This window comes from Pseudopodoces humilis, chromosome 20 (genome assembly GCF_049639895.1).
Source record: "Pseudopodoces humilis isolate 2021_Gansu_Grassland_sample_001 chromosome 20, ASM4963989v1, whole genome shotgun sequence".
Lineage (NCBI taxonomy): Eukaryota > Metazoa > Chordata > Aves > Passeriformes > Paridae > Pseudopodoces > Pseudopodoces humilis.
Genome location: NC_142219.1, coordinates 3,482,186 through 3,507,805, shown reverse-complemented (window position 1 = coordinate 3,507,805; position 25,620 = coordinate 3,482,186). Strand labels below are relative to the sequence as shown.

The 25,620-nt window shown below is 58.6% G+C and overlaps 1 protein-coding gene and 1 long non-coding RNA gene across 6 annotated transcripts; one reads left to right on the top strand and one right to left on the bottom strand.

Moving 5' to 3' along the window:
- Positions 1–286: 286 nt before the first annotated feature.
- Positions 287–25,620, bottom strand: SH2B3 (SH2B adaptor protein 3). Of its 5 annotated transcripts, none has more exons than XM_014253965.2 (8): positions 25,357–25,620; positions 16,816–17,598; positions 6,005–6,106; positions 5,649–5,740; positions 5,460–5,554; positions 5,071–5,285; positions 4,637–4,808; positions 287–4,342 (listed from the first exon to the last, which is right to left on the bottom strand). In XM_014253965.2, exons 2-8 carry the CDS (start codon positions 17,569–17,571, stop codon positions 4,047–4,049), a joined length of 1,728 nt encoding a protein of 575 aa, XP_014109440.1. In that variant the 5' UTR covers positions 17,572–17,598; positions 25,357–25,620; the 3' UTR covers positions 287–4,046. The 5 variants fall into 5 exon arrangements, with proteins under 5 accessions (XP_014109440.1, XP_005524348.1, XP_087921199.1 ...); XM_005524291.3 differs by lacking the exon at positions 25,357–25,620 and adding an exon at positions 23,657–24,034; XM_088065073.1 differs by lacking the exon at positions 25,357–25,620 and adding an exon at positions 23,657–24,034 and having other exon boundaries at positions 5,460–5,551.
- Positions 18,548–20,687, top strand: LOC148182742 (uncharacterized). Its single transcript, XR_015774225.1, has 2 exons — positions 18,548–19,626; positions 19,965–20,687. It is a non-coding gene; the product is annotated as an uncharacterized LOC148182742 (long non-coding RNA).

Genomic DNA, 25,620 nt, shown 5'->3' with positions numbered 1-25,620 from the left:
GTATAAAACTCAGTGGTGCTGCTGGAGAAGGAGAGGAAGGGTGAGAATTCCCTGGCAAAATGCCTTAAAAAGATGTGGAGACAAAGTTATCTGTGCTCCAGGTGCCGTGTCCTGACTGTCCTCGGTGCAGGCATCGTCCCGTGGGGACAAACCAGAGGATTTTCATGTCCAAGGGAGATTCATTTCTGCCTTTTAGCATCCAGTGTCCACTAAAACGATCAGAGAGAATCAGACTGAAGACCACAGGTGAGAAACAAGTTCTAGAAACAGTTTATTAAGAGCAGATTTTTATTTTTATTTTTTAATATTACGGTAAAATCGCATTATTCAAGAATAAGTTACTTGTACAGTACATACAGAAACAATATATAGAAAAAAAAAATTACTATACAAGAAGAACTTTTCTGTGCAGGTGAAAAGTAGAACTTTCAAATTAAAACACTCCCAACAAAATTGTTGGCTTTAATCGTCCTGCTGAAGGCTGACCTAGGGAATACACAGTCGCATCCCTGCCTCTGGGAGCTGCTGGGGAATTTTGGGGCTGTTTGGATCAAAGCTAAAAGTTTGGAATGCTGGGTGACACCGGGGTTTGGTGTTCCAGATGAGGAATGAGAAGCTTTGGCTTCTCCCTGGATTTTTTTCCTGGAAGTTTCACCCCAAAACAGCTCCAATCCAAAGGGATGGGTGAGGAATGCTGGTGTCAGTGTTCGGTACCTGCTGGAGCTGGGATTTGGGAGGGAAGGAGGGAGACATCAGCTAATGCTTCGTGTCAGGAGCTCCTTCAGAACCTGCCACCCTTGGGGACACAAAGGCCACCAAGCAGGAGCAGCTGTCAGCAAACAGCAAGAGGAAGAGGAGGGGGAGGAATTCTGGCCGGACCCAAGTCTTGGGTTGTTCCCTAAACGAGGTCCCTGCTGTCACAGGGCAAAGGCACTGCCTGGTTTACACCTTTATTGCTAAAAACTGTCCTGAGTAGCTGGATGAAACGGGGCTGTCCCCACCCCCAGCCTCTCCTGGGGGAGGCCATGGGGCAGGCAGGGCCTCCAGCCCAGCTCCAAGAGCTGCTCCTGTGGCTCCTGGCTTCCTTAGGTGGGATCCAGACTCGTGTTCCACCTGCCCATCTCCAGGGCCAAGGCACAAACCTGGCTTTATTTCTGCACCTCCACAGAGCCATGCAGGGCCCCCTCCTCCCAGAACTCAATACATAAACGCCAATAAAAATCCCACAGGGGCTACAAAAATCCTGCCAAATGCTTCTGTTCCATAGGGTGGAACGGATTAATGCTCTTTGCCCGCTGCTGTGATGCAGAGGAGCGAGCATCCTAGGGCTGGAGCAGAGTCAGGCTCTGACCTGTGTCACAAGCCAGATGTTTTCTAGGAGAAATGGGATTTCAAACTCAGTCCCCCCTGGGAGTTTGGGAAATAGCCCAAAAATCCCCTCAGGTCCTGCTGCAGTGGATCTGAAATGAGGAGATGGTGGAGCTGGGAGGGCTGGACTCGGCTGCCTGTGGCTGAGTTTGGGGATGGAATTAACTCTGAAATAATCAGAGGGACTCTCCCACTGCTCAGTGGTGGGGAGAACAGGAGTTCTCCCCCACTGGAGTTTGTTTGCATGGGGGAAGTGGCTGGCGGGGAGATAATGAACCCAACGTGTATTTTACTAATCAAGCACAGCAATTGCCGTTTAAACTGCGGAGAACCCCCTTGTAATTAAACTGCAGGTTAAAAATACCACATGCACACGCATGTTTCAGTTCTGGCACTGGAACAATAAAGTCCTGGCGTGCCAAAGCAACCCACCCCAGCAGCATCTGATTTATCTGGCAAGGATTTCTCTGGATTCATCTGGCGAGGGATGTGAATAGCGCTGCCTTTTCCCAGCCCATCCTTTCTTTGCAGACTTAGGGAGATTCGGGTGATTCCACCTCGCCTTTTGGGGGGAAAACCCCTTTGAACGCAGCTCCCTGGAGCTCAGCGGGATTAAAACAGGAATCTCAGCGAGATTTAGCACATCCCTGTGTTTTCCAAGGCTTTGGGAAGCAGGCAGCAAGCGAGGAAAGGAAACGACAGCTCGTGCTGTGCCGTCCCCCCTTCCCATCCCCATCCCTGTAAATGCAGGAGCACGGGGAGTTATTTATGAGCCTCGGAGGGAGCTGCCTCGCCTGGCACAAGGGGATGTGCTCCTGCCTCTGGCTGCAGCCTTTGTGCTGCTCCAGGGAGGAGAATGGGATGCGGATACAGCTGAGGAGCCCGGCGAGGACAGGGCTGGCTTTGTTCCTCCCTCAGCCTCTCCGGGGCTGCAGGACCAGTGCAATTTGCTCTTAATGCTCCGGTTTCAGGCACGAGTGTAGAGAAAGCAGGAGGGGAAAAAAAAAAAGCCTTTGCCTGCTCTAAATGCACAAATCCCAGGAGAGAGCAAGAGCAAGCAAAGGGGAGGCACTAAAGGAAAACCTAAATGGTTTCTCCAGCTGATGGTTCTCTCTTCTCCCAGCCTCGTTGATTTATAAACCCAGATTTGCTCTCATGGCTGCTTCCTGGGCTGTTTGGCCCTGGATATTTTGGCCCTTCAGCTCCTGACCTTGTCTCCTTGGACTTGGGGATCACCCAGAACCTGCTTCACACCAAAGCCTGTCCTAGAGGCTGGATTTTTGTGGAATTCCCTAACTCAGCCCAATGAGGTTTTGCATTTTCTGGTTTTCAAATGAATTGCTGGATGTTAATGCTCCTTAGGTCTCCCACCTGTATTGCAATTTCAAGGAAAACAGAAATAAAACAGCTTTCAGTAAGGCAATCTCAGGGCAAGTTTTACATCCAAAATCCCAGGGAAGGCTGTGCTGGGAAATCTGGAAGTTGAATGCTGTGAACATCCCCTCCTGTGTGGCGCAACGGCTCCAGCCCTTCCTCTTTCCTAAAATAAGGGCAGCTTCTGAGAATTGCTTCCTCTCTCAGGGCTGCCCCAGGCAGGTGAAGCAGCCCCAGGGGCTCGGGAACAGCAGCAGAGTTTGGGGACAGTTTGGGATCAGGGGATGCCGAGACCCAGGGATTTGGACAAGCTTTTCCTCCAGGTGAGGAGGTGTCCCCAGGGACCCCCATCACCTGATGGCTGAGCTTTAAATGCCACCAAGCTCCTGGTGACAAGAGTTTTTTGGGGGGAAAAAGGCAAGCGAAAGTAGAGGGGTTATTTAGGGGGAAAACTGACTTTAAGATTTGTGCCTAAAATCACTGGGATGAAACCGGGATAAAAACCCATTCACCACAGGGATAAAAAAGCCTCCACCACCGGGACAGAACGCATCCATCACCAGGATAGAACGGGATAAACCCCTCCCTCACCAGCAGGAGTGGTTTGTGTCAGTCTCTGTGTTAGTTCTCGGCTGGTGCCATGGCCAAGGATGGAGCAATTAGTGTTGAGTCTCAATCAGCCGGGACAGCAGGATGAGGATCCCTCTGGCTGGCGCAGGGAGTGACCACGGCTGTGCTGGGTTAAAAAGGAAAAGCAAGAAAAAGCCAGTTTTTGCTTTAGCTAAGAAAAAACCCCAAACCCTGCTCACCACCCTTTGTGGGAGCTCAGCTCAGGTCGGGCTTTGCTGGTGGGTTCAGCAGCCGGGACGGGAGGACGAGGCCTGGAGCAGCAACTTGGCAATGAATTTATAATCCTTTTTTTTTCTTGTTATCCTGGTTGTGTTTTTAAACTTTCTCCAATTCCATGGGTGTAACACAAGCCCCTGGTTCCTTGGCTGGGCTCTGTCGTGTCAGGGACAGGCAGGACACCGGGCCCGGCGCAGGCACGAGCGGCGTTGTGTAAACAGTAATGAAAAAGCCTCAATAAGAACAACAAAAATAACAATAAGAGGCCCTTTAACAGGCCCATGAGAGGGAGCACACCCGTACAGGAGTGAAAAATTACCCCCTTCCTTTGCAAAAATACAATAATAATCCCTAACCAGAAGGAAGAAACAGGTACATTCTTTCTCTCGATGGATCCCCCAGAAGGTCTCCAGGATTTCTCCACCCGAAAGTGCATCCCAGTGCCGGCGCCGTGCTGGTCAGAGCGGCGTGTACTGGTTGTCGATGGCGCGGACGTGGCCCCGGCCCGGTGCCTCCACCTCATAGTCCGAGTCGCGGGGCCGGGCCGTGGTGGCCGTGGTGGCCCTGGCCGGGCGCAGGTTCTGAGCCAGCTCGGCCGGTGGTGGCACCAGGTGGAAGATCTGCTCCGCTGGGGGACCCCCGGGGGGCTCATCGGGGCCGTGTGGGCAGGAGGAGCCGGTGGGGATGAGGCTGAACTCGGGGTTCCAACCGGGAAAGGGCAAGGGGAGGGGGACCGTGGTGCTGGAGCCGGGAGCTGCGGGCGGAGGGAGGAGATGCTGGTCAGGGGGATGCTCCTGTCGCCCTCTCTTTGGGGCTGTGGGGTGCATCCCATGACCCCCCCTCCCTGCGGCCCTTGGCTGGGAGCAGCTTCTCCTTTCTCAGAAGAGGAAGCCGGGAGTTTGGGAGTCACCTTTTGTGCCGCTGATCCGAGCGAGGCTTCCTCTTCCCCGCTCCAAAGGGCCCAGCTCTGCCCAGCCCCGGGGCATCCACACCCGCCCCGGGCACCCTCCATCCCCGATCCCGCGGGAACATCCCCCTTCCCGCACACCTTGTGCCTGGGGCAGGACGACCACGTAGCTGGAGAGCCGGACATCGCAGGCGGTGCCGCACTCCAGCGGGATGGGGTAGCGGTGGAAGTGGTGCAGCATCTCCACGATGGAGGAGAAGCGGAGGTGCTGGACACGGCACTGGCCCCGCTCGGTCAGCGCCAGCCGCAGGTGCTGCGGAGAGCAGCGGGGACCTGTTACCCTTCCTGCACCTCCCTCCTGCAGGACGCCGTGGGGATATTTGGGATGGGGGACACAAAGGGCTTTAGCACCATGTGCTGCATCCCCGGCCTGTGGCTCCCTGGGGATTTTGCCCGCTGGGAGAAGGGCACCACTGGGGGCAGAGAGCAGGAGAGCATCTCTCTCTGGGACAGGAGCTGCCCCAGGGGCTTCCTGCGAGATTCCCCTCCCCATCCCAGCCCTGTCCCGCCCGTACCTTCGCTCTGCCCTGGAAGTTGAAGGTGAGCACGTACTCGCCGCGCCGCGTCTCGCTCTGCCGCACCAGGAACACGCCGTGGCCCTCCAGCCCCCCCAGCTGCACCAGCTGAGCCGCCTTCACACGGGAGATGGGCCCGTGGAACCAGGGGCAGGAGGAGAGGAACTGCTCCATCTTCGGCCCCGCCGCCTCCCCCGGGCCCCCCGGCGTCGCCCCTGCCAGGCACAGGGATCAGCGTCCCTGGGAAATGGGACCCCTGCCCATTGTCCCCGTCCCTTCCCCTCTCTGTCCTCCCCTCCCGCCGTTTGGGGAAGGTCGATCAGCCCAGCCACGGCAGGATGTGCTGATCCCCCGCTGTCCCCAGGGTCCCCTGGACGTCCCCAGCTCACCTTGGCTGAGGGGGTCGGTGCTGGTGGTGGGGCTGGCGGCTGTAGGGTCGGGGTGTCGGCACGTCAGGAGCTCAGGGTCACCCGTGTCAGACCTGCTGGGGACGGGAGAAGCCAGGCTGAGCGCTGGCAGTGGGGACACAGAGCCACCGTCCCCATCCCCAGGCTCAGGGACATCCAGCGGGCGCTTACCCCCTGCGCACACACTCCCGGATCTCGGCCGTCCAGCAGCTGAGCTGCTGCTCATCCCCTGCCTCAAACAGGATGTCGGTGGCATTGGTGACCTGGGGGACATCAGACAGGGCCATGGGGTCTTCAGAGAGAGAGAGAGAGAAGCGCATCCCCCACCCACCCACCCAGCCACCCATGCTCGGGACCCCAGCAGGGACAGCACATCCCCCACCCTGCACCCCACATCCCCCTGTGCATCCCCTCCCCGGATGGGAAGAGGAACTGAAATTTGGCATGGGAGCTTTTGGGAGCCACGTGTGCCCCAGAGGGTGGGAAAGGCCTCAGGGGTGGCTGCAGACCCTTTCAGCAGGTCCTACCTTGAGGACGAAGGTGTGGAGGTTATCGGGCATCTCGAGGCGTGTGCACCTCCGCACCTCCTGCACAGAGGAGCAGGCGACGAGCAGCTTCGGCTTGGAGCCCTGTGAGGGGAAACACAGAGCCTGAGCTGAGCCTGAGCTGAGCCCACACCCCAAAACACTGCCCCACACCCCAAAACACTGCCCCACACCCCAAAACACTGCCCTACACCCCAAAACACTGCCCCACACCCCACTGCTCCACCAGGTCCAGCAGCCAGCAGGGAGGTACTCAGCTCTGCAGGGAAATACCCCAGCAGCAAGGAAATGCCTTGTGTGGTGATGAAATACCCCACTGTGGCAAGGAAATAACCCCGATGGCATTGCCAGGGCACCCCAGGGGGGCTGAGTGACATCCAGACCCATCTCAGGGGTCCCAAGGACCCTGCAGTGGAGGGATGGGTGGAGGAGAGGAGGGAGAAGGGGGTTCCCAGCACGGCAGCGCGTTCCAGGGATGTGGCACCCATGGGGAAATCGGGGTGCGGGCGGGGAACATCCTGCTCATGGGTGCGAGGGTCAGTGGCGTGCCAAGAGCTCCCCGGCGGCTTTGGCACTGACACAGGCACGTGACAAAGTGCTGAGCAAACACTTCCACAAAGGCTGAAATATCCCTGCGGCAGCTTTCGGTTCCTCTGCCGCCCTGCTGACTGCCGGGAGGCTGCGGCACGTGGCACGGGATCCGGGCTGCCAGGGGGGCAAAAAATTCCCTGGGCACCCCTGCTGGGTGATGGAGCCAACCCTCCGTGCTCAGCCCCACGGCCAGAGCCGTCCCAAGCAGCCTGGCACAGCCCAGGCGGTGCCACCACGGGCACGCTCAGCCCCCGCTGCGCCACAAAATTTTGGCCGGCTGTGATTCACGCAGTGGCTTTATCATCCCATGGGGTGCTGGTTCCAGTGGCCCTCCTCGCCCCACAGCCACTGTCCCCGCACAGGGACAGTGTCTCTACACTTCACCCCACGGCAGCATTTGCCAACCAAACTGCCCAAATTCTGCTCCGAGCTGGTGATGCTCACAGCAAACCCACCCCCACCGTGTCCCCAACCTCCCGCAGGACACTCAGAGTGTCCCCACCGGGCACTTCTTCGGTCACCCAACCACACCATCTTTAGCTGTGCTTTTTTGTGCTTTTTTTTTTTTTCCTCTTGCCATCCCCCTCCCTCCCTCCCTCCCTGGGCCGAGCACTCGGTGTTCTCTGGGGCCGGAAACGCAGCGAGAGAGGGATCAGCCCTTATCAGCACCGAGAAGAAAGTTCTTAGAAGTCTTAGCTGGTGTTACGGCGTCATGCACGGGGCTGGTGACACCGCGGTGGCCCCGGCACCCCCCGGGCCTGCTGCTGACAGTGATTGCAGCTGTGCTGTGCTGCAATCACGGTCACCGAGCTGCCCTGAGGCTCCGCCGCTTTATCCCGAAGGAATCTGATTTTTTTTTTCCTGCCACCTTTGGAACGGAACCGTGCCCCTGAGCGAAGTCCTGTGTGGAGAAGGCGATGGGACCGCTGGTGCTGGCCGCTGGCCCGCACAGGGCTTGTGACGTCCAGCGTGACCCTGAGCGGGTTTTTATCAACATCCCAACCGCAGCGTTGGGGTCGGCTTCTTAGGAAACCGGGAAATTCCAGGAAAAGGGAGTTTGGCGTTGCCCCCTGCGTGTCTCGGCGTGGAGAAGGAGAAGGAAATGATGCAGCACAGAGATAGGGTGCCCGAAAAAACCAGGCTGGCTTCGGAGAAGCGCCTACCGCAGGCACGGCGCCGCACCTGACCGCAAGATGCCCTGCTCGATGCGGCCGGTACCGGGAAAGGGAGTTCTCGGTAACCAAAAGTGCGCACTCAACACAGCGAGGGTTCACCCGTGGGCTCCTTGGTGCCCCAGCAGCACCGCAGGGATGGGTAACGCCGCTGCTGCTGCCTCGGTGTGCTCAGGAGCCTCGGGATGCGATGGAATGTTTGGGATGTTGCAGATGTTGCTCCAGCTCAGCCCCGATACCCCACGTGGAGATTCACCCCACTGCTCCCAAACGGATCCTGTGCAAACGGGGGAAGGCCCAGCAGGAGGCTGAGCACCCCCAAAATCACCTGGGTTGTGACACCCCATGGAGCTGCACTCCCAGAACAGAGCGGCCACCCTGCCCCGCTGTGGCATTCCCAGCCCTGGCACACAGACCTGGGCAGCCTGGGCTGTGCCAGGGCTCATTCTCCAGCTCTCAGGGCAGTGGGATCTGGCCCAGCTGCCCCAAACTCCCTCTCCCTGTGGCTGAGCCCTGCTGGGAATGCGACCAGGATGTGGCCACCTATGGAGATGATAGGATTCCACAGGATGGAGACCCAGGAGACTCACCAGCTCTCAGCACCTACTGGAATACACTGGCATTTTTGGTTTTTGCAGGGAATCTTTCCACAGTTTAAAAATACAAAGCTTCAGCCAGGCCAGGGCTGTTCCCAGTGCCAGGAGACATGGAGCAAACTGGAAGACAGAGGAAAATGCCCCCAAGAACAGAAGAGCCTCCTGCTCCCTGCCCTGAGCATCCCACCAGAGCCCTCTCAGTGAGGACACCCCACTGCACCCCCTGTGTGTCCCCACATCCCCAGACACCCCCACAGGGGGGCACAGGAACAGCCAGCATGGCACAGGCAGTGCCACCAGGGCACCCACGGCCACCACAGACCCGGGGAGGGCAGGGCAGGGAGAAAATGGGGTTTGCCAGATCTGGGAAGGAGCCCGACGCCAGCTCGGCGCTGCAGCCGTGCCAGGAGCGCGAGTGAAGGTCAGGCCAAGGTCAGGGCTGCTTGGAGCACAGCGCCTGCATTTCCTCCTGGCAAACCCCGGCACCAGCCCCGGCACAGCCCCTCTCCTCGCTCCACTGGCTCCTGCAGTGTCCCTCCAGGAGCTCTCCCAGCACATCTGGCCCTGCCTGTGCTGGGGAAATCACAACTCTCCCACAAAGATATTTGGGATTTATGGCACTTTTCATAGTAAAGCTCCTCCCAGCTCGCCCACCTGTGCCAAGAACACAGTCCGGTCCTGTCTGGATGCTCAGAGGACACTGAGGTAGCTTTTTCCACTCAGGTGAGGTGGAAGGCGGCTCTCCAAGAATGAGAGTGGTGGCACAGGAACGATGGCAGTGGCACGATGATGACAGCAGTGGCACAGTGATAACAGTGATGATGACGGTGGCACAGTGATGATGGCAGTGGCTGAGCCATCAGGCCAAGTTTGCGCACAGCAAATCCTTCGACAGCACCAGGAGCTCCCCCTGGCCCCTCCACGCTCCGGGGGTTTCCCCACGCCGGCTCTCGCTTCCACCCTGAGTCACCCACGGGGCGTGGGGAAGTGCCTGAGCCCTTGTGCAAGGTCCCCAGCAGTGAGATTTGTCACTTCTTGTAAATCACGGAGCTCTGTGTCCCTTACACAAGGGACAAACCTCAGCCAGAGCTGCAGTGCCAGGCCTGGCTGTTTTTGTGCTGGATGGACACAAAACCATATCCTGTGCCTGCAGCCCTGGGGGAAGGTGTGAAGTTTTCCAGGAGCATGGATACACACAGCTCTTCTCCAGGGAATGCCGCGTGAGCTGGGTGGGAACATCCCCTGGGGCCAGGGCAGGGCAGGGGGGCCCTGTGGGGCTTCGAGGGCTCCAAAGGTCCTGCTGGAGAGGGCAAAGTGTCTGCTGGAGCAGCCATCACCCTCTGGAGTTTGCACCACGGGAAATCCCAAACTTTACCCTCAGGGATTTTGCGTGGCAGGAAATCCTGGTGGTTTCCCTGGGGAGTTTCACCATAGTTAAACCCAGCACTCATCCTTGAGCACTTTTGCACCATAGATAATCCCAAAACGTGTCCTCAGGGATCTGCACCGTGGCTAATCTTGGTGTCCATCCTCAGGGATCTGCACCAGGGCTAATCCCAGTTTCCATCAGGGATCTGCAGCGTGACAAATCCCTCTGTCCTCCAGCAGCTCATCCCGGTGCTCCAGGGGAGGTGCCAGCACAGTTAATCCCGATGCTCTTCCTCGGGTGTTTCCATCACAGCTCCAAGGGGAGAGGTCCACCCTGGACAGCCCCTGCCAATGCTGGTTTTTGGGGCAGGGACTGGAATCCCACTGATTCGGACTTTCTGTGCCTGCCGTAGGGACCCCCTAGCTCAGCTCAGCTCCGCGTGGCCCCAGGGTGACACATTCCCGAAACATTCCTGCCTCTCTGCAGGTGGGCACCGCTCATTTGGAAACCTGAGAGCATCAAGCACCACCCTGGGCTCTGCTCCGGGCTTGGGGAACAGCTCAGAGGTTCCCCGGCTGTCCAACAGGAACGGGGGAGGCGATTGCCACTGCTGTGCGAGCTCAACATCCCCCAGCCATGGTCATTACCTCCCAAAAAAACCCAAAGCCCGGCCAGCATCCTCAACCCGACAGCAGAGGCACAAAGGAGCTGCAGGACAGCCTGTCTCCGAGCATCCCGCGGGCCGTGGCAGGGGACAGCGCTGTCCCCGAGGGGACCGTGCCCAGCGGTGACAAGAGGCACCGTTGTGCCGGCGCTGGCTCGGGGGTGGCCGGGCCACAAAGATCCCTCTGTTCCCATTCCCGGTGGCTGCCGAGCGCCGGCGAACGGCGATGGGAGAAAGCACAGCCCCGACCCCATCGCCCCCCGAGCGCCGATTTCCTACTAAATTAATCTGAGAGCCGCGGGGTGAGATTTGGGGGGGTCCAGGCAGGAATCCACACCCATCCCTGGAGCTGCTGGCTCCTCTGTCCATTGATAAACGTCCCTGCTCTACACGAATGAGCCAACATTCCCAAATTCCTCAAACTGCTGCAAATCCCCTCAAAACCCTGCAAAGCCCCCCAAAACCAGCGAGCCCGGTGGCTCACAGCAGGGCTGGGGGTGATGGGGGCTATAAGAAGGATCTGTAAACAATCGGCTTTTGCCAACCCCTTGATTTTTTTATAGATATTTTTTAAAATTTATTTTATGCCAAATTCGGTTCCAGCGTGGGCTGCTTTAATAAATTCCTGGAATAAATAACGAGCATGGAAAGTAAACAAGGTGTCTGCGTGCAAGTGGGAGCTGCTGCAGCCAGGATTGAGTCACCCCAAACCTCAGCTCCAGGGGGATGGCGGGGTCCAGCACAGACTCCCCTGGGATGTCCTGGGATTTTCTATCATCCCGAGCTTTTTGCATCACCCAGGATGATGGAAAAAGGTTCAAAAGCCCACGTGGGACCATTCCATCCTACTGGGATGGGTGTTTTCATTCCTGCCCCTTGCCCTGAGCTGGAGGAAGTGAGTTTGCCCAAAATGCTGGTTTTTAACACAATCCCAAAATAACATCGAACATCACAGTGCCCATCATAAACACTGGAGCTGGGACTGGCTGCCTGGTGGGGAGGAGCAGGGTCCACCCCAGCTGAGCCCCCACCACTGCTGGGATGAATCCTTGAATCCTTCCAGACCCCGAGCTGCCTGCGCAAGCTCTCATAAATATTTACCTTTGAAAGAAGCAGCTCTCAGCCTCGAAACAACCACATCCTGGGCCGTGAAAAGAGAGAGACAGACAAAAAAAAAAAAAGAGAGAGAAAAAAAAAAGAAGAAAAAAGGGGGAAAAAAGAGAGACAACCACCCCAAAAAACCCCATTAGGCATCTCACACGTGGGGACCCAGCACGCACAGCTCTTCCCACTCCAGCTGTGGGCAGCTCTGGGGGAGAAGCGACGCGTTCCCTGAGCGCTTTCCCAGTCCTTTTTCCTGTGGTTTGCCCAATATCTCTGTTTTTTGCCCACTTCTCAGCTGGCACGTGGTGCTTTCCACCCCGAGCAGCTCTGCAGCATCCCCGTGAGTGACACTCTGATAAGCAGGGTGTAGGAAAACAACCCCGGGAAAGGCGGATTTTAAAGGATGGGGTTAAAAAGGATGGAATCCTTCCAAGCCCTAAACCCCAGAGTTCAACGAGGTAGAGTTTGGGGTCCATCCTGCACCCTTCCCCTCGCACCCAGGCCCCAGCAAGCCCCATCCCAGCAAGAGTTTCCAAAATAAGAAACTCCGCTCTTCAGCAATTAACGCCGGGGCTGTGGTTACGCTGCTAAAAGTGTTTTTTCCGTGCATGACCAAGGATGGAAAAAGTTGTGGTTAATAAATGACAAATAACCTTTGTCTCCTCGCCCTCCCTCCCACCCCCCCCCCCCCTCGATACCCAAAAACAGAGCCGAGGGGGGCGGGGGGGAGGGGGAAGAGAGCAAAAGTCACCACCAAAATCTCACAAAGCCCTGAGGCCACCCGAGTGCCTTCGAAGAACGGAGAGCGCCCGCCCTGCCCTGGGGAGAGGCTGCCCGAGGGGTTGGGGGCAGCTCCAGGTGCCTTCAGGGGAGGTTTTGCCTCTCCCAAGGGATTTGCAGGACGCCCAAACCCTTCTGGCTGGTCGTCACAGCAGTTTTTTGTGTGGTCCTTGGGGTTGCCAGGAGAGGGATGAGATCCTCGAGGATCAAGATCACAGAATCACAGAATAATCTGGGTTGGAAGGGACCTTCAAAGGCCACCCAATCCAACCCCTCTGCAACAGGCAGGGACACCAACCAGATCAGGATGGAGCCCCTGGAAATGCCAAAAAAGGGATGCAGTCCCTGGGAATGCCAGGAGAGGGATGCTGGGAGAAGGATGTTTGGAGGGGGATCATAGAAGCACAGAATAGTTTGGGTTGGAAAGGATCTTGAAAAGCCAACGAGTCCAACCCCCTGCAAGGAGCTGCATCAGGACAGGATGCAGCCCCTGGAGATGCCAAGAGAGGGAAGCAGTCCCTGGGAATGCCAGGAGAAGAATGCCATGAATGGAGATGCCAGGAAAAGGATACCAAGAGAGGGATGAAGTCCCCAGGAATGCCAAGAAAACGATGCCAGCACACTGAGGTGCTTCCCATCACTGGCAAAACCTTTCTCAAGGTGTTCCAGGGAGGAAACCTCCCCCTCCACCACTGCTCTTCCTTGGCTCTGTCACTCAGGCCACGTTTGAGCAGCTCCAGGAGGAGCAGGGATGGGGAACGGGGACCAAAACACTGGGATGTGCCCCATCCCATGCATCAGCAGCTGCTACTCACAGCCCCACACACCAAAATTCAGGGACAGGAACCTGCTGGCTCAGGAGGTGGCAGTTCTCAGAAACCAGATTCAGGTGAAGGGGGTAAAAAAAGGAAAAAAAAAAGAGAGAAAGAGAGAAAAAAAGACAAAAAAAAAAAAAGGGAAAAAAGGAAGAAAAGAGATAAAAAAGAGTAAAAAAAGGAAGTCAAAGCAGCCTCACACTGAGCAGAGATAAAAACACTGCTCCTCCCGTGGCTTCAGCAAAGATGTTTGAGCTGTGGCAGAGGCTCCAAGGGCTTTCTCCGGAAGGAGTCTTCCCGGCTAGTCCCGGCGTGCCATCAATTTACGGGATGCGCTGGATTTCATTAAAACGCTATAAAGAAAGCTGCACAAATGCAAATCCCACTTCCCTTCCCCTTCCTGTGAAAACATCTGGTCAACAGAAACGGCTCGGGACATTTCCGCTGCGAATCACGGCTCTCACCGAGGTTGGGATTTGGCCACATGAGAGGTATTTGGGGCTTGGGCTCAGCTGAGGAACGGGGCAGCCCCAAAAGGGACAAACCTGGGTTTGCCAGCTTTGGTTTAAATTTATGAAGGTGGAGAGACCTCAGAGGTCCTGAAGGTTATATGGGATTAAATGGTGTGGGAGAGGAGAAAGCCCTTAATGCCCCCAAGATAAAATCAGGGAGGATTGTGAGCATCACCCTCATAAGAGACATCAGAGAATCCCCGCAGGCTGCAATCCCAGGGCCATGCCCAGGTTTTGCTGTGGCACAGACAGATGTACAGCCATAAACACAAGCACTCCAGGTATCCCAATATCCCTGGATTCCACAGCATCATCACCTCCCTCTGGCCCCCTCACACCCCAGCACCCTCCAGAATGTCCCCAGGCTGGGATTGTCCCCCAGCCCTGTGACCCAGCCAGGCAGTGACCCAGGAGAGCTCCAGATCCCATCATCTCCAAATCCTTCCTTCACAACATCATTTTTCCAGTGCTGGAGGGAGGAGGGAGCGATGCCAAAACCAAGCCAGCTGTGGCTGTGAGCGGGGGAAGGGGACCTGCTCCCCCTCCCCAAATCCCCATCTCCTCTGGCACACGCCTGGGGCAGGGGATGCCCAATTCTCCAGCACAGCTCCCTGACCCCTTCACCCAGCACAGCCACCCAAGCAGGAAATGGGATCAGGGCTCTTCAAAGCCCCCTCTCCCTTTGATGCCGGGCACTTTATGGGATTAAGCTCAGAGGCCTCATTGGAGCACCAGGAGAAAAGGGGGGAAAAATTAGATAAAAGCTGCCAAAAGCAGCGAGACCCCTCCCACCTTTCTGCACACACCTGCCTTCTCCAAGGTCATTCCAAGGGCAGGGATATCTGGGGGCTTGGCTTGATGCTGCAAAGCCCTGAGGCTGAGATGAAATTTCAATTGCATCCTATTATTTACAGGGTGGGAAGGGGGAAGGGGAAGAAAGGGGAAGGAAGAGGAGGAAGGGGGAAGGAAGAGGAGGAAGGGGGAAGGAAGGGGAGGAAGAGGGGAAGGAAGAGGAGGAAGGGGGAAGGAAGGGGAGGAAGGGGGAAGGGTGTTTCCAGGCAGACCCTGAGGGTGACAAACCTCACAGTCCAGAGATCAGTTGAGGCTGAAAAATCCCAAGAACTGATTTTCCAGTTGCTTATTTGAAACCATCCATTTTCTACGGTGATCAACAGCATCCTCAAATCAAGAACAGACCCGTGAGAAGGGGAAAAGGCAGTGGCAAAGCCCTTGGAGCATCCTAGGGCAGGAGGATGGAGGGGAGGGGGCTCCTCACAGCCATTCCCAGGGGATTGATGAGTGTTATTTAGTTATTTGAAGGGAAAACAACCCCCCAACAAACCCTTCTGTTCTCACTGCTCCGTGGTTTGGCCCCATGCTGGGTTTGGGGAGCGGGAGCCACCAGAACAATGGGGGACTTTCCACCACCCCTGGAATTCTCCCGCAGTCACTGGGACAGGGTCTGGCTTGATTGTGCTGTAAAGGAGACCGGAGCTGGCCCCGGCCCAGAGAGTTGGAAAGGAAGGAGCCGCCCTGAGAATATTTGCACAGGAAGCAATTTAATCCGGAGACTTGCAAAATCCAGCGAGGAACATCCCCCACTTCCGCAGGCCTGGCTGAGAAACCTCCTGCTCGGGGCTCCTGGAGCACCAGGAAATCTCCATCCCGTGGAGACTGCAAGGAATAACGCTCAGAGCACTGGGGGAACTCGGTCAGTGCCTTGTTTGAAGTGTCTCCCATCCCTGGGTGAAAGCTGGGCAGGGAATGTGGGGAGAGGAAGAATGTGCTGGGCTTGATTCCCAAGGGGGAGGGAAACAAAGAAAGGAAAAGGAAGGAAAAGGGGGGGAAAAAAAAAAAGGGTGGAGATGGGGAGAAAAAGATGGGGACAGTAAAAAAAAAAAAAAAAAAAAAGGTGGGGGAATTGAAAAAAGAAAAGGGGAAGTGAAAAAAGAAAAAGGAGGAAGAAAAAAGAAAAAAGGATCAAAAAAAGTCACTAAAAAAAAGAAAAAAGGATTAAAAGAATGAAAAAGGGGGGAAAGGGAAAAAAGGGGGAGAAAAGGGGTGAGGGAGGGAAGAAAGTCAGTGCTATCCAGCTGCTGGAGCAGCCTCCAAGTGCCCCAGAGCACCTCTGACCTCCCTGTGCCCCGGCATGGGGACACACACTCCCACGGGGACAAACAACTGCAACCCTTGACATGACGGAGCAAAGCCAGCTTTTACTTTCAGATGTCACAATTTTGATGTTGTTTCTTTTTTCAAATATTTAATATTGGAGTCGTTTGACGGAAATAGCAGGAATTCAGCCAGCTGCTCCCTGACCCTGCTGCCCTGAAGGCAGGGACAAGGCTCCAGCTCTACCGGAGGTTTCCTCCTTCCAGAGCACAAGTTTGTCATCAAAGTTAAACGAGAACAAAAAAAAAAGAAAAAAGAAAAAAAGAGAATTCATCCCATCATGCCTGTGCAAGTCCTGCCATGTGGAGGAACCGTCTTTTTTACAGATTAAATACCCCAGCTCCCCCCACATCACTCTGCACTCCCTCACATCCTGCATCATCTCCACTCCAGCCACGTCCCAGCACCACGGGAGCTCCCTGCAGCAGCCGAGAGCTGAACTTCCAGTCACAAAACTCCTCACAAAAAGCAAAACTATGGATCCCACTGGGAGCACAGAAAGGCACAGAGACTCATTCCTATTTTCCCTTTCCTCTCCCAGCTTGGCTGGGCGAGCAGATGCTCAAGCTGCTGAAGCCACAGCACAGGGGATTGGGGGAAATTGGGGTTGATTGGACTGGGTTGCCCCTCACCTTGGTGGAACGGGTCCATGAGGCTGGGATGAGTGGGATGGAGGCTGCAGCCTCCATCCTCAGTTCAGAAGGCAGGCGTTCTGCTTCCAGCTGGAAATCCCAGCAGGGAGAAATGCAATGACACCTTGGCCCTGACTGCAGCAATTAGCACACCTCGGTCTCAGCACCTCTCACTCCCCACACTTGACCCCGCAGGAGTGGCTTTGTCTCCTTCTCAGAGGTATTAAACAAACGAGCCCCAGCCTCGTGTGGCAGCAGCAGAGGCAGAGAAGGGGCAGAACAAACCCATCCGTGCCCCTGCTCCTCCCTGTGGGATGCTCTGGCATTTGGGCATCGTCCCCAGCCCCCATCCCTGCTGGAACAGGCAAGAGGCGGCCGATCCTTACCTTGGGTGGGTCAAAGAGCTCCAGCACAAATTCCTCGGCGTCGGGCGGCCCCGCTCGCCGCAGCACCAGGCGGCAGCGCTGCCAGCGCGTCCCGCTGTCCAGGGAATTCTCATCCAGCAGCCCGTACTTGAGCAGCCCCTCCTTGCGCACCTCGGGGGGCTGCTCCCTCGACAGCCCCCACGGCAGGATGCGCTTCCCCAGTCCCGGCTTGAGAGCCGCCTCCGCCGCCTCCCCATCGCCTTCCCCGGGGAGCGCATCCGAGGAGCGGCGTCGGAAGAGGCTGCGCCAGCTCCTGCGCAGCTGGCTGAGCGAGAAGGGTCTCCGCGCCGGCCCCGCCAGCTCCTCCGAGCTCCACGACTTGCGCAGCCCGGAGGGAGCAGCCTCGGGGGCACGGACGGGCTGCTCGGGGCGGGCACCGGGCTCCGCCTCGGCTTTGGTGGCCACCGTGCTCAGGGAAGCGTCGGTGTGCCGCCGGTGCGTGTCCCGGTAATCCCGCGCCGGGCCGGCGGGCAGGATGCGGAGCTGGTTCATGGCGATGCCTTCCTTCACCTCGTGGCAGAAATACTGCTGGAAGAGGTCGGTGAACTGCACCGAGAAGTTCTCGGCGGCCAGGAGGTCATGGTGAGGGTGCTCGGTGGCGAAGCGCAGGTAGTGCCGCGCCAGCTCCTTGGCGGTGCTGATGGCGTGCAGCTCGCAGAACTCATGCCAGCCCCGGGGATGCGCTGGCGTGCCGGCCGGCAGCGAGTGCCCATTCATTGCCGAGGCTCCAGCGAGGCGGCCGCGCTGCAAGACAGAGCACACGGGGGGTGAGCGCGGCCCCAGGGTCCCTCCCCACGTGTCCCCCGCCCCGGCAAACCCTGCCTGGCGTGTCCATTTCCCACCCGCATCGCGGATCCACAGGGAACGCCGTGGTCCCACTCAACGCTGCCTCATTCCCACGGATACCTTGGAAAAGGCCAGGGCACAGCCGCTTCCCAGGGAGCAGCACGGCCATGTGGCCACCAGCGGCCACCAGCAGTGGCCACGCGGAACCCCGAGCCCCCAGCCCCACCCGGCAGGGCCGTGCCTCAGTTTCCCCACCTGCGCGGTGGGGACGCGGGGCGTCTGCGCGGCTTCCTGCCAGCACAGCTGCCTGCAGCTGCCCGCGGGGACGCCTGGCCCGGCCACATCCGCTCGGCTCCTGCCAAGGCTCCGCAGCGCCGATGGGTTTCCCTCCAGGGACCGATTTCAACGGAGCTGATAAAACTGGAACGGGGGCGGGAGGGGAGGAAGCGACATGAAAAGCTGCAGAAATCCAGGGATGGAGCCGCCTCGCTGGCAGATCCTCCCGGCCCCAGCGGCCTGGGGAGAGGCCGGCACTGCGCGGGGTGAAGCGCGTTTCTCGGGGGATGCTCTGCTGCCTGAGGCACCGGGGGAGCTGCCGGGCTCTGGCAAACCACACCGTATCTCTGCCCCCAGCAGATTTCTCTGCCAGGCCAATCTGGCGGCGCCGCGGCTGGCGAGCAGCCGGCCCGGCGTGCCCGGCTGAGCCGGCAGTGGTGCTCCCCAGGACCGGTCCCGCTGCTCGCCAGAGAAAACCTCGTGCTCTCCCGGGGCACTTATCGGGGCCGTGCACTCCGCTCAGGAAGGAAACATCGGCCAACCCACCCGGATCCTGCCGCGCCGGCACCGGGCACCGCCGCCTCCCCGAGAAACTCCAGCAGCAGCAGCACCCCGGCTGCTGGGAGGGGAGGAAAAATTAAACCAAACCAAACCAAACCAAAAGCCCTGAGGGGCCCGGAGGAAGCGAGCGGGCCATGAGGAACGTGCGGGCACAGGGGATGGTGTTTGCAGCCGGGGCGGCGATAACGCCGGGAAGCGAGGCTCTATCTCTGCCCACCCGCTGCCCTGCCGAGCACGTCCCGCCAAGGTTGCAGGCGAGGGGAGATGTTATCTGTCCCTCGCCAGCCTCGCCGGGCCCGGCTTCTCAGAAGAGCCGCCCAAAGCTCGGGGCCGTCCGGCGTGCCGGCAGCGCGGGGCATGCGCCCGCAGCAGCCCGGCAGAATCCCCGAGCAGGGCCCCGTCTATCAGCACCGCCAGCCTGCCCGTGACTCAGCATCCTCCGCCCCGCTCCCGCTTCCTCCCGACACCCGGGAATCGCCGCCGGCACGCTCAGAGGATGCTCCCGCAAAATGCGGAGGGAAGCGAGGCGCTCCTGCGAACGGCTCCTGAGCCAGGTGGGAGATTCCCAGGGCAGGGAATTCGCCTTCCAAGATTTCGGGCTCGCTTCGCACCAGCTTCGGCAGGGGGAAAAAGCCGGGCTTCGTCTGCGCCACGCGGTGGGAAGCAGCCGAAGGCCGTCTCCAGTAGCAACGTGCTTTTCCAACCCGACGGTGGGAAACGCTCCCCAGCGCTTCCTCCTCCCAGCGCTGGCACAATGCCGGCCTCTCTGCTTCTGCCTGGCGCACTTCCCACATGGAAAGAGCTATCCCGGATGAATCCATGCCGGAATTAACCACAGCAGCCTCCCGCTCCTCTGCTCAGCCCCAGGTTTCAGTAGCGACATCCACAGGGATGCGAGTTCCCGATGCTTCTCCCTGCTCCAGCCCTTTGTGCTCGCAAAGCTAGAATCCAGCAGCCGGTGGCTTTAAGGCAGAATTTATGTTTTATTCCTCCTATGTTCCCGTGAGGAGCTCCTGGCCATCCCGCAGGTCAGATGAAGTACTTCTGATCCTTTAATTTGCTCTGAATGGAGAATCCAGCCCATCCTTGGACACACCACGGATTAGTTGGGATGGGGGACTTCCATCCCTGCCAGCTGCTGGAAGAGCTGTACGTCACCAAGCCCGCCCCACCTCGGGGCTGTTTGTGGGTGCTGAGGTTGTTTTGGGGTGCTGGGATTGTTTTGGGGTGCTGGGCCAGGAACTCGAGGAAGAGTGGGACGGGACAGACCAGCCGTGGTGGCTTTGATGCGGGCTGGGACAGCGAGCTGGGGCTTGTGCAGGATCCAGCCCTGCAGCCCCAGCCACCCCCGGGAGCTTCCCTTAAACTCTTGCCCAACCTGAGCGTTGCTGCGGCGGCGGTGCCAGCGCCGAGCGGGACGGGAATCTGTGCCTGGATCCGGCAATGGGTTATTTGTCCCAGTAAATGCATTTGTTGTTTAATTGCAGCCAGAGGAGCCGGCAGCACCAAGCAGTGCCAGGGCAGTGCTGGGAGCCAGCGCCTCAATCCTGCCACCCGCTCCCGGAGGATGAGCACTCAGAGCCAGCTGGCCTCGCCACGGAGGAGCTGCCGGATCCAACTCGCCACCTTCCCACCACGGAACAGCTATCCAGGGGCTGTAGCCACACGGGAAGGTCACCCTGCACCACAAATGCAGCCTCGAGGGGAGATGTGAGGGAGCAGAGCCCACGTGGCTGTGCCCCTGTGCCCAGCCCTGCTCACGCTCTCTGCGTGTGCAGCACCAGCACCTGAAAATGAAACCGGCCCCACTCGCCGCAGTTCCACGCCAGTGACGTGCATAGGAAATGTGATTGATGCACCGGCTCTCCCAGAAATAACTGTTCCCAGCCGGAGGAGAAGCGTCCGGAGGCATTTGCAGCTCCCTTTGTAAGCACAGGACTATTCAAAACTCATCCCAAGGACTATTTTCAGGAGAGGGCGAAGCGAGGGGCTGGGAGACGCCCTGGCCGGCCCCGCAGCTCCCCGCTTCCTGAGTGGCAGAAATACAAAGTTCCCACAATCCCAAGAGCGGGAACATTGTTCCTTCCCAGGATGTCCTCCATGAAAAGAGCTATTCTGAGCCGGCTGCAGCCTTTCTTGGCATGGCCCCGCAGCCGCTCTGAGGCGGCTATAAAAGGCCAGGTTACAATGAACGGCACTTTTCAATGGAACAGCATCTGGCACTGGGGGTCCGGGGGGATGCAGGTGCCTGGCGGGGGCCTCAGGGGGATGCAGGTCCCTGGGGGATCCAGCCAGCCACAGGTGGGTTTGCAAGGGCTGGGTGATGCAGGGCATCCCCCCAGGATGGGGATGGTGCAGCCTCTGCATCCCGATCCCCCAGAGATGGTGGATGCTGGAAGAACACCTGGATGCACCTCTGGATTGCAGGGTGCTGCAGCCATTTGGGGGTGGGCACGGAGATGCTGCCACTCAGGAAGGCAGGAAGGGTTGGTGCAGGAGGAGAGGTGGGGAAAGGGTCTGGCTGCAGCCTCGGGGTGTGGGATACACCCACATATTTACAGCATCACTATAAAACAGCCAAAGCCAGTACCAGCAGAATCCACAGCAGAAACTGCCCAGCACTGCCCTCCTACTCCCTCTGGAGCAGCTCCCTGTGATGGTGAGGATTCTCTGGGTCTCTTGGAGGGTGATGGCACAGCACCATCACTCCCTGTGGGCCTCTAGCTGTTCCCACACAAGCTGGAGAACCCCACGGGGTCTCAGTTCCCTCTGTCTCTTTTGGCTGAACCAAACCAACAACTTAAAAAGCAAGAAAGGAGCAGGACAGAGAGATTCTCCCAATCCACATGTCCATACAGGCTGTAGGAAATCCATTTAAAAGCCAGTGTGGAAAGGCAGATTTTGCCCTCCTTCTCCCCCTTTCTCACAGGACAGACACACTCCTTTCATTTCACTTCCTGGCACCACACAACTTTCTATGTTAAAGACCCAAACTGGTCTTAGTTTACAGCTCTGTGTGGGCTGAGCAGCACCACAGACCTCTGAGGATGTGGGTGATGTCACAGCACCTCAAATCCAAGGGAAATTCACCTGCTTGGCTTTCCCTGACCACTCCAACAGGACAGACAGGATGGAGAAAACCCAAAACTCAGGTCAAACCCAAACTCCACGCTGGCTCGGCCCACATCAGCTCACCGGCACAAACAGCTGTGGCCAGCCCAGCTCCCCAAAAACCCTCTGCCTGCCTCCACCCCGTGGCGTCTGGCACCTTGCAGCCTGGTTTACACCATCACACTCTCCTACACCCACTGCCTGCGGGGAAAAGCCCGGCAGCGGGGTGGCCTCTTTTGACAGGGCTTGTTTTGTTGCACGAAATGAATCGCTGCGGTGTAGGCGTGGGAGAAACCGGGTGCGGGGAGCGCTCCTGGGGGAGTGGCTCCCCGGGGGTCCCTGGGGACAGCAGGGAGCAGCCAGCAGCTCAGCTCCCAGCCAGCCTGGCTCTCCAGGCTCTCCACAGCAGCCCCTCCAGGGATTGCTGGATTTGGCCTTTTCTCCTTGTCAAGCTGCGGCAGCGCCGCCAGCACCACAAACCCCATCAGCGATGAGCGCTTGCACTTTCGCTTTGTGTCACCCACTGGGATTTGTCCCGACACCTTCACAGTGTCCATCAGTCCCATGGGTGTGTGGGTGGGGAGGATTTGTTCTGGCAGAGGATGGAAGATCCCTCAAAAGCCGCTGGCACTCGCACCCCAACCCCTCCAACATGGTGCTGGCAGACCCGCAGCCCTATGGGCTCTGGTGAAACCAAACCAGATCTTACCAGAGGCAATAAATACATAAAAGAGAAAATAGAAGCAGCTTTGGGGAGGGGAGAATGCACAGGGATGAGTCTCTCCTGCCCTAAAAACAAGTTAAAAAGAAATCCAAAGCATTGTTATGGTCCCAAAGAAGTCAAAGTGAAACTTGCCACTAATTCCATACGCCTTGACATGCCAATCCCGTTTCCTGCCAGCAAATCCAAGTGCAGAGAGGACATGCAGGAGCTGCCAGTGCCAGGTCCCCCCACAGGCCACCTCTTCCTCTGGCTGCAGCCCCAGAAAGTCCCTCGGCCACCAGCCCACAACTCCAGCACATCTTGAATCAATTTACAACAATATCGAAATCGCAGCTCAACAACTCATCCTGGTTTCCTTGACAGTAAATCCCAGCCCGGGCTGCAATGACCGTGTCACTGCCATGAGCCAGCAGGTCCAGGCTCTCTGTGGGTCACCCTGATGGGCTCTGGCACAGGCAGGACTGGGAATGCTGGCAGGGCATGGGAAGGCTGTGAGGATTCTGACCGCTGGTGCATCGGCCTCGTGCTCCGAGCCCCTGCCAAGCCACGGAGCCAACAAAGTCTGCAGGGAGCAGAGAGTCAGAGGAGCAGCTTGGCAAGATCCAGGTGACATCTCTGCCTGGCACTCGCAGTGGCCACGGGGGGCAGAGGCAAGACATGGCCCCCTTGGGCAGCCAGGACCCCACAACATGGGGCAGGTGGGCATCACCCCATGGGTCCTGCACCCTCCCAGGGGGGTCACCCCCATGGCACGGGCTGCAGGGGTCCGGGGGGAGGCAGAGGAGTAGGGCTGGATCCCGGCATGCTGCACCCCCGGCTCTGGGATCTCCAAAATACGGATGCTGGGAAATGGGGGACGTCGAGGGATCCCAGAAGAAGAGGTGCTCCGGGGTCCTGTGCTGCTAGAAGGACGGGGGTCCCTCGGATGGGGGCACCCACAGAGGAACAGAGCCCCTACAACAGGGGGGGTGCCCACGAGGAAAACGGGAGCTGGGAGACCACGGGTCCCCTAAGGGTGAGCAGTCCCTGGGAAAAAGCAGCCCGAGGAAAGGGCAGGGATGAGGCTGTGCCGCACAGAAACGGAGTGAGGGGGACGGGACTGCTGTCCGAGGGCAGGCGGAGGAAGGGGCTCACCACCCCGGAACGGGGGTTCCTCGGAGTTCCTCGAGTGAGGAACAGCCCAGGGCTCCCGGGGAAGCTCCGGGGGCTGCACAAGAGGAGCGGCCGCCTCGCCGCTTCCTCCCGCCGCTACTTTCGCTTTGTAGCGGCCGCTTCCCGGGGCCGCCCGTGCCGCTCCGCTCCGGTCCAGCCCAGCCCAGCCCGTCCCGGTACCACCGCGGTTACCTGCAGGAGAAGGCGTCCGGCTGCCGCTCGCCCATGATGGAGCGGCGGAGCGCCCGGGACGGGGCGGGCGGGACGGGGCGCACGGCTCAGCACGGCTCGGCTCGGCTCGGCTCAGGCAGGAAACCGGGGCAGGCGGCTCCGCATTTCCGCCGGGCGGAGGCGCGGGGCGCGGACCCCGGCCCCGGCCGGGTTATGTAAAGCGGAGCGGAGCGGCCGGGGGTGGAGGCTGCGCGGGGGCGGAGCGGAAGGGCCGCCCCGTCCGTCCGTCTGTCTGTCCGTCCGCTCGTGTGACTGTCCTTCTGTGTGTGTGCGTGTCCGTCCGTCCGTCCGTCCGGCCGGCGGCTCCGCGGGTGCGCCCGGCTCCGCGCAGCTCCGCGCCGCCCCTCCCCGCTTCTGCCTTTATCTTATCGCATCCGCGGAGCTCAGCGGCGCAAACAGCCCGGCCGCGCTCCCGCGGTGGATTCATTTTTAAATTTTTAAATGTATCTGTTTAGTTTTTATGACTTTTAGAATGTTTTCTCCCTGGACTTGGGGGTGTCCGCCGCAGCCCCCCCCCCGGGAGTCGGGAGGGAGCCCGAGCGTGGGGCTCTCGGAGGCTCGGGAGGAAAGCGCCCCCCTTTCCTGTTCCTGCTTGGCCACGTCTTCCCCCTGCTCCCCGGGCTGGGACCCAAGAGACCTCTGGGGTTGCAGCAGTGGGCCAGATGCCGTCTCAAACCCCATTTCTCGTAATTTTCCAAATTATCTTGTGGCGAAAGGCACCGCAGGCTGCTGCCCACGTCCAGCCAGAGCGGTTCAGGACACAGGGCCCGCAGTTGTGCCTCACCGTGGGCGAGGCTTCAGCCGCGACAGAGCGGTCTCAGTGTCCCTCGGTCCCAAACAGGACCAGGGACTGGTGTGGGTGGACACGGGTCAGTCTCAGCCATCCTGGTGCCATCTCATCCCCGGGGAGCAGAGCTAAGAGCAGAGCCGCCCACTCTGCCGTAGGAAATTGAGGGAAAATAAACTTCCACTGCACCTTTTTCCAGTACAGGACTGGACTGTGGTCTGTACCGTCACATCTGGCCCATTGACATCCCCCACTCTTGGTTGCACCAAGAGCTCCTACAAAGCCTTGTCTGGAATGGCAGCAGCTCCAGGGGCAGAGGGACATGTCCCCACGCAGAGGCCACTCACACTGGGCAGGCAAAAGTCACGGCAGAGCAGCCGTGGGTGCCCAGGGTCTGGCGCCCACCCAGCCAAGGAAGCCGAGGGATGCGGCAGCTGGGATTTTACAGACACCACAGAATGGATTTGTGGCTGTTGGGAAGGTGGCAGCTGCAGGAATTTGCCCTTGGAGGGTGGGCTGAGACACACTGAGCTGTCAGAGAGCAACATCTGTGTGTCACTCCCCGTGGGGTCCATCCTCAGCAGCGCTTTCAATACACTTTGTTCACCCCATCCATTCCCAATGCGTCTTCCAGCGAAGAAAGGACTGAAACGCAAACTCCCAGCTGGTGCTGTGCCACCCCTGGACCACAGCCGGTTTGGACACAGCCCTGCTGCCCTCCTCCAGCCTCAGCAACCCCCCCGGATCAGATTTGAGCCGTAACCCCACAGGCCCTTCGGGCACTGCCAGGGATCCAGGCGACTCCGCGTCCAATCAGCCCTTCCCAAACCCCACAAGGAAATGGCTGGGAGCAGCTGACATGATCAAATCTTACCTTAAAATCTGCTTTTTAATTCCTGCTGCCGTTGCTTTATGCATAATTGCACCTTCTGGCTCTTTTCCTGAGAACGGAGGAGCGGCCGGCGGATCCGGGTGCCTGCCCCCCTTCCCCGCGGGCGGCTGTCCCAGCTCCCAGCGATCGCACTTTTCTTTATCAACTTCATCTATGTCAGAAGCGCCCTCTCAGCGTCCTCAGCCCCAGTGGCCTGAGATTTCTCTTTTGTTTTGCTTCCTGTATGGATTTTCTCAGTCTCCCAAC